Here is a 12,029-nt window from a genome sequence, read left to right on the forward strand (position 1 = left end):
GCCAAATTATTTTAATTCCTGATCCAGTCAATTATCAGCCCGATGGTGTTTCTTTAACCTTCTCTTTTGTGTGTATTCTCATGTGAAATACGCCTGTGAGTCTCTGGACTTTTCTTTTTTCCTCTTTAGAAAACTTTCTTCTCCACTCTCCAGAATTATATCTTAAAATCCCCTATAAAATTGACTTCCGCAGTTAGTTAAAAAACAGCAACATTTCATTTATTTAGGAAACCACCCAAGGCAAATTGCTGGTAATACTACGAGTAACCTTCTACTCTTACTCCTTCCACCAGCTTTCCAGGACGCTCCATTATTTAATTGCTTTTTCCTCCATCTCTCCCTGCCCTGGCCCCTCATTTCTTACAATCCACATTCCATGTCTGCCTCTCAGCCCTTCTCCCCTTTCCTCTGCCTCCTTCTCCATCTGCCTTATCTGTTTCCCAAGGGGGAAGAAATAAAAGCTGGATTATTGTAGACTGAGGAAGTGGGAGGAGCTGCTTCTAGCAGTGGATCACGAACCGCCCAAGAGCACCCTGCCGGGGCAGCACCTGGAACAGCATGGTTCTGTTCTTCTCCGAATCCGAGGGCTGCACGTGACTGGGCGCGCTGGCGTGTCTCCGTCGTGGCTGTGGTTTTTGGCTGTTCTCGTGAACTTTCTTTTGCAGGACTCCGGTGACGCTGCTGCACCGAGACCGGAACTCTTGCTGTTCATCAAAGCCAGAATCTTCCAAAATCATCTCGGGGAAACAAATTCGAGAGCTGGACAGCCCGGGCTGGCTGGCCGTGGCTGGTAAGGCAGGGAGAGTGTAGTTGACAACATCCCCTTCCTCCAGGAGAATGTCTGTGAGTGAACTCGGCCCCTCGACCTCGAAGGCCACCGGGTCATTGCGGGCGTCGGGGCCGCGCTGCTCGCCCTGGATCCTCAGGCGCTGCTGCTCGTGCAGGCTGAACTTTTCGATGCAGTCGTCAATGAGGCTGGATGGGGCCTTCTTGTGCGTCACGGTCACCTTTCCGCAGTACAGGACTTCGAACTTCTGAGAGTTGTAAAAAGCGTCCTCGTTGTCTTTGCTTGGTTTGGCATCCTCTTTCATGGCAGCTTTAGACAACTGCCTAATGCTGCTGATAACATCAGGAACCTGGAAAAGAATTAAAAATCTTCGTTTCAGCTGATTATTTAGAAATAACTTATGTTTACCTACACTTGTAATTACCACCCAGAATGCATTTTCCTACTAAATGATAAAATATGGAAAATGACAGGCAGACCCTACATAAGATAAAGCATAAACTTAAATTACATTATCAGACATGATTGACTTAAAGGTAAGATTGACATTTAATGATATCAGTATTACACTTTCCCATTTTAAATGTGTTCATTTCCCAAAAACAAAAACCACGAGACGATACAGACCACTGTCAACCTTTAATAAATCATAATATATATTTTAAGTACTTTCAAATGTTATTATGAAGGATCAATAATTTTTTTAAAAATTAAGAGGAAAAATAAATTATAAAAAGTATAATGACTGAAAATCCATGAATAAACAGATACATAGATAGATAGATAGATAGATAGATAGATAAAAGTTATTATGAGCCTCAACTGAAAGGAATCAAAGTTTCAACGAGCATAAAATAAACTTTCTAGATGAACAGATTAAAATCCAGACACCCCTCATCAGCATTAGCTATCTTCAGAGAAAGTGCAGATTACAACCGTAGAAAGGTACCATTACACACCTATTAGAATGGCTAACATCAAAAAGAGAAAAAATTGCCACTAGATCACTGAATGTCATGCTGTTGTTTCTCATTAATTCTCATAATTAGTTATCACACTCCAGGAAATTCAGTGGTACATAAAAATCACATTTTGCCTGACTTCTAAAGAAAACAAATTCTACAACACAATAATATTTAAAGCATCTAAGCAAACACAGGCTCAGGGTAAAAATCTAGATCATTAAAAGCACAAGGAAAGATACCTTCAGTCAGGAATCCAGTCAAAAGTCTTTCTCCAAGAGCACCGAATATACCAAACTGATTAATCCTCAGTGCCAGCCTTCTGTTGCACCTAATAAGTTCTCTTTCTTTTAAAATAAGTCAGCAGTTATTCCATTGTATTTTTTAAAGTCCACATTATCACTATGCAGCCAATTATAAAACTTTCCAGGAATAACCGTTATTGCTTCAAAAGTAAAGTATTTCCTGACTCTGCAATCAGGAAACACACTGATTGTTCAGGACTAAAGAGCAGAAGCTTTAGCTTTCTTTAAAAAGAAACATTTTAAATTTGATGACCATTCTCTTTCTTAGGCTGTTTAAATAACCGCAAGTGTCCAGTACTCATTAATAATGAAAGAGAAGATTATAATTCATAACATTTTTCCTCTTAAAGTTCATTGATAAACAGATTAACTTCAAGCAAGCATTTAAAATTAGATACAAATATGAATGTGAAAATAAGCTTCTTAAAACATAGTTAAAGAAAAAAACTGGGTAAAGCCTTTTATAATTGATATGAGCTTAACTACTTGATTTCTTATTAATCTTCAAAATAATTATAGTAAGCACAGCAAGATTTAGAAAAATACAAAAAAGAAAATGCAGGGAAAGGTGTAAAAAATTTGAGGAAAACACTAGGAAACATTTCAAATAAACTGAAAAAACTGCCTAATAAAAAGAATTAACAATTTAATCTAGTCTCAATCAAACAGAGGTAGCATGGAAAGGAAATAGATTTGCTTTGGAAGTAATGCATTCCTTTAGGGAGAGGGTAGATTTCCTTCCTAATTATGTTTTACTTAAGAAACTATTAAGATCAACTCAGCATTTTGAGAAGAGAGTAATTTTTGTCATTTAATGTTTTATATCTATTTGGCTTTTTAAATCTCATCTTCAGCCAATGGAAAGTGACCAGAAGGTATATATTACATCATGAAATAGCTCACTTACATTAAGGGAACAGGAGCTATTATCTAAGAACCCATGAGGTTTTCCAGCTTCCAGTTACTTTGGAAGCAAAGGCTGTGCTGCCATTTTTAAGGTGAGGCTGTCTGGCAATCTTTATAGGAAATAAAACAGATTTTTAAACCATTTTCACTCATCCAAAAGCACTTAGCGATTCTTTGTATTTAGTTAAAAATATAAATTATTATTTTAAGGTATAGTTTGCACAGGATAAAGAGGTCTAATTTTCACTAGGTGTAGATTCAGAATCAACTAGAACAATTCGGTGATTTTAAAATTATAGAAATTTAAAATTAAAGGTACCCTTTGAATCATTTGGTCAGCACTATCTTGTTTTACAATGTGGAAACAGTTTACATCAAAAGTTAAACCAATAAAGAAGAAAATAATGAGATTACAAGAAACCAGACTATTTGCGGCCAAAGAAAGCAGAGTATCTCTATGACTTACACCACAGTCACACAAGCTGCTTGGTTTTTGAGTCTTGGGTTTAAGCCAGTTTCCTCTCAGACCAGGCTTTAATCTAAGGATATTCTCAATCACCTGGCTCCAAATTCAGTTTTGGCTCACCTCCCTTCTAACTGCTGCTTTCTTGGTGACTTCTGAGTTAGCTCAAGCATTAGAGAGAGGAATTTCTTAAACCTTTCAGTTAAGTTCTCCTATCCCATTCACTAATCATATCATTAAATTCCTTCTCTAGAAGATATGCCCTGTGCCTTTATGACCATTCCAATTTTGCAAAAGTGATCATATGTAAAACATATGCGAGTAACTCACAGGAAAACATCTTGGGAATCATGCAATTTGAGTTAGAGAATGAAATGTCCTCAGTCGCAGCTGAGTTTAGTGCTAGAGGAAAAGATAAGTATAACAAGACAGAGATGGGGAAGTGATAAGAAGTTAGATGAAGGATAGATAAGAGCAGTCCTTTTCAAGTTCCCTTTCAACAATAATAATCCATTATTTTAAAAGTGGATCAGTCCACAACATGGCATATTAGAAAAGTACATAACATGCACTTAGAGGTCTTAAGTTTAAAGCCCCATTTCAGTATCTGTTATTGTCTGCAGAAAAGACTCCACATCCTTCTTGGTCTCTGATTTTTTTTCTGTAAAATGAGAATCACAATGTTTATTTCAGAGGTAAGCTGAGAAAATTAAATTAAACATGCAAATGTACCTGACACAGTGCTGGGACAGTGAAAGCATTCAATAATGTTCGATCAAATAAAAATGTAAGTCAGATTTGCATTATGTAAGGAGATGGAAAAAGTGAAAAGCTGCTGCTAAATAAGAATACGTTGCCTTCATGAAATTTAAATTGTAGCAGAGGGGATGATATACAATAAGTAAAATACTAAAGAATTCAGATAGTGAAAATTGCCAAGAAGAAAATATAATGCAGTGAAGGGAGACAGAAAATTTGGAGGGGGTGGCAGAACAGCTGTAATTTTAGAGAAAAGGCTCTCTATAAAATATTTTAATAAAATCCTGAGGTCAACAAGGAAGTGAGCCATACAGATATCCGGGGGAGGAACATTCCAGATGGACAGAACATCAAGTACTAAGGCCTTGAAGCAAAATTTGTCTGGCATGTTCAGGGAACTTCAAAGAGCCAGTGTGGCTGGATATAAGTGAGTGAGCAGGGGTTTACTGAAGAGGCACTGTAGGGAAACAAGGAGCATCAAAATCATGCAGTACCTTGAAAGAACTTTGGCTTTTACTCTTAGACAGAAAGCCTAAGAGTTATATGTTCAAAGGGTCCTTTCGGCTGTTGTGTGGAGAATAGATGGCATAGGTGATGGGGCAGGAGCCTACTGTGCTCATCCAGGGTGAGCCAACAGTGGTTCAGACAGAGCAACAGCAAGGGAAGGGGTAAGAAGCTGTAGACTTTTGGATTTAATTTTAAAGGCATAGTCAAGATGATTTCTTGAGGATCTAATGTGGCGTGTAGGAGAAGGAAAAGGGGGAATGGATGAACTTCATGAGTTTTGGCCAGAGGAACTAGAAAAAATGGAGCTGCAGTGAAATAGGTTTGGGAGGGAATGGGGGTGGCTTAACAGAGCAGGAGCTTAGTTTGGGACAAGTTAATTTTGAGACGCTTCTAGACATCCAAGGATAGATGTCAGTAGGCAGTCGAATATATGTACCTAGAGCTCAGGAGAGAGAACAGAACTGAAAAAGAAATATTAGAAGACATTAGCATGTATAGGGTATTTAAAGACATGAGGTAAGACAAGTTCATCAAGAGTATTGATGACAGAGCGAGCAGGAAAGAAAGAGAGAGTGCCCACTAGGCAAAGAGAGAACTATCTCCAGGAACCAACCCTTGAGGCACACGATGCTTATGATTTTGGAGATGGAGAGATATGAGCAAAGGAAAATACAGCAACAGCCAGAGGTCAAGCACGTGAGAATGGTATCCTGAAGCCAAGAAAGAAAAATTTCCAAGACAAAGAAAGTAATCAATATGAGATCATAGGTGATCCTGACAAGAAAAGTTTTGGTAGGGGCTTAGAGCAAAAGACTTACCTAGTAGGTTCCAAAGAAAATTTCACAAAATAAATCCAAAACAATAGGTACAAACAACCTATTTGGCAGTAGCTAGAGGCACAAGTGAGTCAAAAGAGGGTTCTCTTATAGATGGAAGAAGTGACAGCTTCTAATACAGAATATCCAATAGTAAAGAGAATGTTGATGATCTAGAGAAAGAGGGTAGAACTGCTGGCAATGTCTTTCAGTAGGCAAGAGGGGACAGAATCTGGGGCACTTGGAAGAATTTGAACTGACCTGTAGGCATGCTCAGTTCATCTCAAAGGGAAAGGCAGAATACAAAGGCATAGATGCAGGAAGACATGGTGGTGGGAGCCTGGAGAATTTTTCCCCTGACTGCTTAAATTTCTTCGGTAAAATAGAAAGCATGATCATCAGCTGAGGTGAGAATGCGGAAGATCTAACAGAGAAGTGAACATTGAACATTTAATTTAACTTAAGGCTGACTGTAGGCAAAATTGTGAAAGGAAGTTATATTTAGAACCCTAATGTGACCCCTCCAACCTCTTCATGGGGAAATGTGCATTTTATGTGCATGAGACCCACAATTTCAAATGTAGCATAGCTCTTTACCCAACCACAAAGTACTTTCAATGTGAGATCAATCTTCTACGTATTTATTCAACTAGATGCTTTCTATTCATCACATTAGTCCTATTATTTGCTTCGTGCTCACATTTTTTAAAGTATACAGTTCAAAATTGATAACCCTCTAGTCAGGCTAACTAAGAAAAGGAGACAAATTACTAACATCTGAAATTAAAAGAAAGGAGAGAAATATCACTACAGACCCCATGGAAATTAAAAGAACAATGAAAGAATACTACAAAAACTCTATGCCCAGAAATTTGATATCCTAAATGTAATATACCAATTACTTGAATGACACAATATACCAAAATTCATACATTAAGAAACAGACATTCTGAATAAGCCTATTAAAGAAATTGAATCAATGATTAATAATCTTCAAATTAGAAAGCACCAGGCCCAGATGTGTTCACTGGCAAATTCTATAAAACATTTAAGAAAAAATTATATAAATTCTCTACAATCTCTTTCAGATGAAAGAAGCTGAGAAAATACTTCCTAACTCGTATATGAAGCCAGTATTAGCTAATACCAAAACCAGACAGAAACATTAGAAGAAAAGAAATACAATAAACCGATATCTCTTATGAACATAGGTGCAAAAATCCTTAACAAAATATTAGCAAAACTAAATCTAAAAAAGCATTTAAAAAATTATATACCAAGATCATGTGGGATTTATCTCAGGTATGCAAGGCTGGTTCAACATTTGAAAATCAATTAATGTAATTCATCATATTGACAGACTAAAAAAAAAAAAAATCACATGATCACATCAACAGATGCAGAAAAAGCATATTACAGAATCTGACACCTATTCATTATTAAAACGCTCAGCAAACCAGGAATAGAGAGAAACTTCCTCAGCTTGATCAAGACTATCTACAAAAAACCTAGGGCTAACATCATACTTAATGGTGAGAAACTCACAGCTTTACCACTATGATCAGGTACAAGGCAAGGATGTCCCCTCTCTTACTACTTTGTAACATCACATTGGAAGTCCTTACTAATGCAGTAAAGCAAGAAAGTAAAACAAAGGTATAAAGATTGCTAATGAAGAAATAAAACTGTCTTTGTTCTCAGATGACATAATCATCTATGTAAAAAATCTAAAAGAATTAACAACAACAAAAAACCTTAGAATTAATAAGCAATTATAACAAGGTTGCAAAATATAAGGTTAACATACAGAAGTCAATTGCTTTCCTGTATGCCAACAATGAACAAGTGGAATTTGAAATTAAGAACACAATACCACTTACATTAACACCTGAAAAATAAAATACTTAGCTATAAATCAAACAAAATCTGTATGAGATCTACGTGAAGAAAATCACAAAACTCCGGTGAACATAATCAAATGGAAAGAAAGTCCATGTTCATGGTTAGGAAGACTCAGAATTGTACAGATGTCAGTTCTTCTCAACTTGATCTACAGAGTCAATGCAATTCCAGTCAAAATCCCCAGCATGTAATTTTATAGATAGTGATAAAACTGATTCTAAAGTTTGCACAAAGAGGAGAAAGACCCAGAATAGCCAACACACCGTGGAAGGAGAACAAAGTTGGAGGACTGATGCTACCTGACTTCGAGACTTACTATAAAGCTATGGTAATTAAGACAGTGTGGTATTTGTGAAAAAATAGACAAATAAATCAATATAATAAAATAGACAGCCCCAAAATAGATTCACCTAAATATATCAACTGATCTCTGACAAAGTAGCAAAGACAATACAATGGAGAAAAGATAGTATACAGCAAATAGTGCTGGAACAACTGGACATCCACATACAAAAGAAAATTAATCTAGACACAGACCTTGCACCTTTTACAAAAATTAACTCAAAATAGATTACACACTTATATGTAAAATGCGAAAGTATAAAACTCCTAGAAGATAACACAGGAGAAAACCTAGATGACTTTCGGTATGGTGATGCTCTTTTAGATACAACACCACCAAAGACACAGTCTATGAAAAAAATAACTGATAAGCCAGGCTTCATTAAAATTAAAAATTTTTGTTCTTCAAAAGACAGTTTCAAGAGACTTATAACACAAGTCATAGACTGAGAGAAAGCATTTGCCAAGGAAACTTCTGCTAAAAGACTGTTATCCAAAATAAATGAAGAATACCTAAAACTCAACAAAAAGAAAACAAACAACCCAATGAAAAAATGGGCCAAAGACTTCAACAGATACCTGACCAAAGAAGATACACAGATAATTAAGATGCATATGAGAAGATGCTCCACATTATATGTCATCAGGGAGGCTCAAATTAAAACAACAATGAGATATCACTACATACCTATTAGAATGGCCAACATCTAGAGCACCGCCAACACCAAATGCTGGTCAGGATATGAAGCAAGAACCTTTATACAATGCTGATGAGAAAGCAAAATGGCACAGCCACTTTGAAAGACAGATAGTGTGAAAGATAGTTACAAAACTAAACATATTTCTACCATATGATACAGCAATTCATGCTCCTTGGTATTTACTCAAAGGAAATGAAAATGTGTATTCACACAAAAACCTACACACAGATGTTTATATAAGCTTTTTTCGAAATTGTTAAAACTTGAAAGCAACCAAGATGTCTTTAATACATAAATGGATAACTGTGGTACATCCAGACAATGAAACATTATTCAGCACCAAAAGAGAAATGAGCTATCAAGCTATGAAAAGACATGAGAGGATCATAAATGCATATTAATAAGTGAAAGAAGCCAATCTGAAAAGGCTATAATTGTATAATTCCAACTATATGACATTCTGGAAGAGGCAAAACTATTGAGACAATAAAAAGGAGAGGGAGGAGGGGAAGGGATAACTAGGCAGAACGCAAAAATTTTAGGGCAGTGAAAATACTCTGTATAATATTATGATGATGGGTATATGTCCTTATATGTTTATCCAAACCTAAAGACTGCACAACACCACAGTGAACCCTAAGATCAACTATTGACTTTGAGTGATCATGACATGTCAATGTAGGTTCACCTTTCGTAGAAAATGCACAATTCTTGTTAGTCATGCTGATAACGGGGGAAGCTTTGTATGTGTAAGTGCAGGGGTATTTGGGAAATCTCTGTATCTTCCTCTCAATTTTGTTATAAACCCTAAATTTCTCTTTAAAAAAATCTTTACCAAAAAGAAAAAAAAAAAGTATAGTTCAATACCATTTGTATTTACTTCAAGAAACACTAGAGGGAGCTTTCCCACGTGAACTAGTTTACCTAAGCAAAAAAAAATATGTATATTAAAAGGCTTTTTATAATACTGAAAAAATGCCACCGTTTATAAAATATTATTACTACTGCTTCCATTTTAGATTCATAAAATTAACCACTGGCAAGTAAACAAACTGGAATGTTCACTGATTAGACAAATTTGGCAACAAAATTAAGTTAATAAAATTAAGTTAGATTGAAAAAATTTAAGTATATCAAAATCAGCACTTGATAACATTTAATCTCTTAGATATTTTCAAATAGGACATAGTAAACATAAGAAAGCTATGTCTTGTTCCTTTGTTGTGATATATGAAATTATAAAGTCATCTAAATGAAATGCTAAAACTGGACACTTAATAAGTAGTTTTAACTTATGAAATGTCTGAACTCATGAGAAGAGAACTTTTTGAGCAAGGCTTAGTTGTGAAACAGAACGGGCCTTGGGAAAAGAGGCAAGGGAGCAATGGCCAAGCCCAGAGGGACCTACACATGACAAGTTCTGGCTGAGATCAGTAGATAAAGCTGTAATATTATCAGGAAGCAAAAACATCATGGATTTCTCAGAAACCTATTTTTGTCCTGGCCTTCTGTATTACTTCAGATATTTATACCAGTACAACAGATTTCCACCTTGCAAAGGAAAATAATACAACATTCTTGAACTTCTATTCAGAGACATCAATTTATTTGTATTATCATTAACCACTGAATGTGCGTGTCTCCCTTCTTCTAAGAAGAAAAGGTCTAACTGCCAGCTACCTGAGGTTAAAAAGGAAAACAAACATTCATCTATCTCTGAAGTTAGGCTGGAAGGAAAGGCAACAGCAAGTAGCCAGATGCCTAGCCTCTGACCTAGACTTGCCCCTGCCATGGGTGAAGGAAAAGCACTGGCTGTGTATTGTGACGAGTCACGTCGAAGCACTCTATCCAACCCTCACGGTAGAATTAAACTCCTGAAAGTCATAATAGAGTGTGATTGACACAGTTGCTCCCAGTGAAATAAAAAAATTAATATGGTGAAAATTTGTGGCCAGACTTCACTTTCTGGTCCTCATTCCTTCTGTTTGTGACTGTGATGAACATTACCTAGAAAAGTTTCTGGCCAGAAAAGACTTTTTTTTTTCGGAGCTCATACTGGCTGTTCAAAGATATTTTCTGTTTATTAAGTATAAAAGACTCCCCTATTCCCCTTCTTGTGTGCGGTCTGGCTAAATGATTCCAAGAGAAAGCTTATAACGATTTAGGTGACTCAACCCATTTTCCTGTCATCCTTAATTGCAGAAAACAATGAAAAGCTTTAGCTTTTCGGAGTCCTGGAGGAAGAATACTTTTCTTCAATGCACCCCACAGATATCTGACTTACAATCAGATTAATAAATATAGTACTTCTAAAGCAATAAATCTCTACCTTCAAAGTGTCTGAAATGTCACCATATTGCTTGAAAGCTACTTGGAAGAGTGCACTGTACAACTACAAGCCTTTCCCCAGAACAAACCAGGCCCTACCCACTCCTGGATGTGCCTTGTGGACAGAGGTCTCCTCTCCCCTTCAACAGAAGTCAACCACATGGCACTGTTACCTTTCAATTATTTGATCTTTCATGATTTATTAAGATTTCAAGTAAACTTTGGTAACTGAGTATACGAAAGCCCCCCAGAAGTATTTTTACTTATCAACTTTTATATATGTCAAACATTTAACTGCAAAATTTTAATTCCTTGAAGGAAACTCTCACTTTAGAATTTTAAATAGGATGTGTGGCACTAAAATATTTTTTATGATGTAATAGCCTTAATTTTCTAACACCTAAAAATGCTTCTTCATATCTATTTTAAAAGGATTAATGATGACAGCAATGCTTTAATGCTGATATTACAATCAATAATGAAGATAAAAGAAATTGGGAAAATCTATCCAGTGGCTACTAATAATTCACCTGTATAGTGTGATAATGTGGCCAGAATACATTTCCATTAAAATTTCCAAACGAGGGATGCATCTGAGCTGCTTCTTGCAAAAATTCACAACTTCAAGTCAGAAAGCAAATTCAAAGCAAACTAGCAGCCTTTGTGTGTTTTGTACATGGACTGCTTTCGAGAAAGAATATGATTCTTATCTTAAATCATTTGTGAACAACTTATCAACTGCATTAGGCACTGTTTTATCTAAACAGCACCCACCTTAATTTAGAACAAATGGTTCTAGTGAACGCTGCCAATATTTGCACCCTCCTGCTCATACAATCTCCCAACCCCCCATAAAGCAGGCCCCAAATGAAGGGCATGTAATCCAAGTTGAATCAGTGGAAGGTAGAGGGTGGGCATGGGACCCAAGCAGGTCAATCTGAGTCACTCTCTAATGGTTTCCAAACAGAAGACGAAATACCAAAACTTCCTATCTGAAGTCTCAAGTTATTGAGGGAGCTAGTCTGGCCATCTCCCATCACTGGAGAAAGCCATTCTGGAGTAACACAAAGTGAAATCTAGAGGAAAAGAGAATTAAGATCAAGATACGTAGAGAAAGAATCCTGGTAGGGTCATGTCTTTGGTTGTAGACACCCTTGAAAGTGTGGCTCTTGAGCTCTGGGTCTCCTCCAATTCTGGGGGCTACTCAGATATCACCCATGCCTCTAAGAGTACTAACTAGTATATGGATCTA

The 12,029-nt window shown here is 36.5% G+C and overlaps 1 protein-coding gene across 4 annotated transcripts in view; it reads right to left on the bottom strand.

Moving 5' to 3' along the window:
• Positions 1–12,029, bottom strand: part of TBC1D4 (TBC1 domain family member 4) — a 166,719-nt gene that overhangs the window by 65,958 nt on the left and 88,732 nt on the right. For 3 of the 4 annotated variants that reach the window (XM_039886860.1, XM_039886863.1, XM_039886859.1), the window contains exon 2: positions 549–1,136. In XM_039886860.1, coding sequence (XP_039742794.1) covers positions 549–1,091 — 543 coding nt within the window. In that variant the 5' untranslated portion in view covers positions 1,092–1,136. Of the gene's footprint in view, positions 1–548; positions 1,137–1,991; positions 2,013–12,029 lie in introns of those variants that run through there. The other variant, XM_039886861.1, reaches the window with a different exon arrangement.

This window comes from Pteropus medius, unplaced genomic scaffold, assembly GCF_902729225.1.
Source record: "Pteropus medius unplaced genomic scaffold, Ma_sr-lr_union100, whole genome shotgun sequence".
Taxonomy (NCBI): Eukaryota; Metazoa; Chordata; class Mammalia; order Chiroptera; family Pteropodidae; genus Pteropus; species Pteropus medius.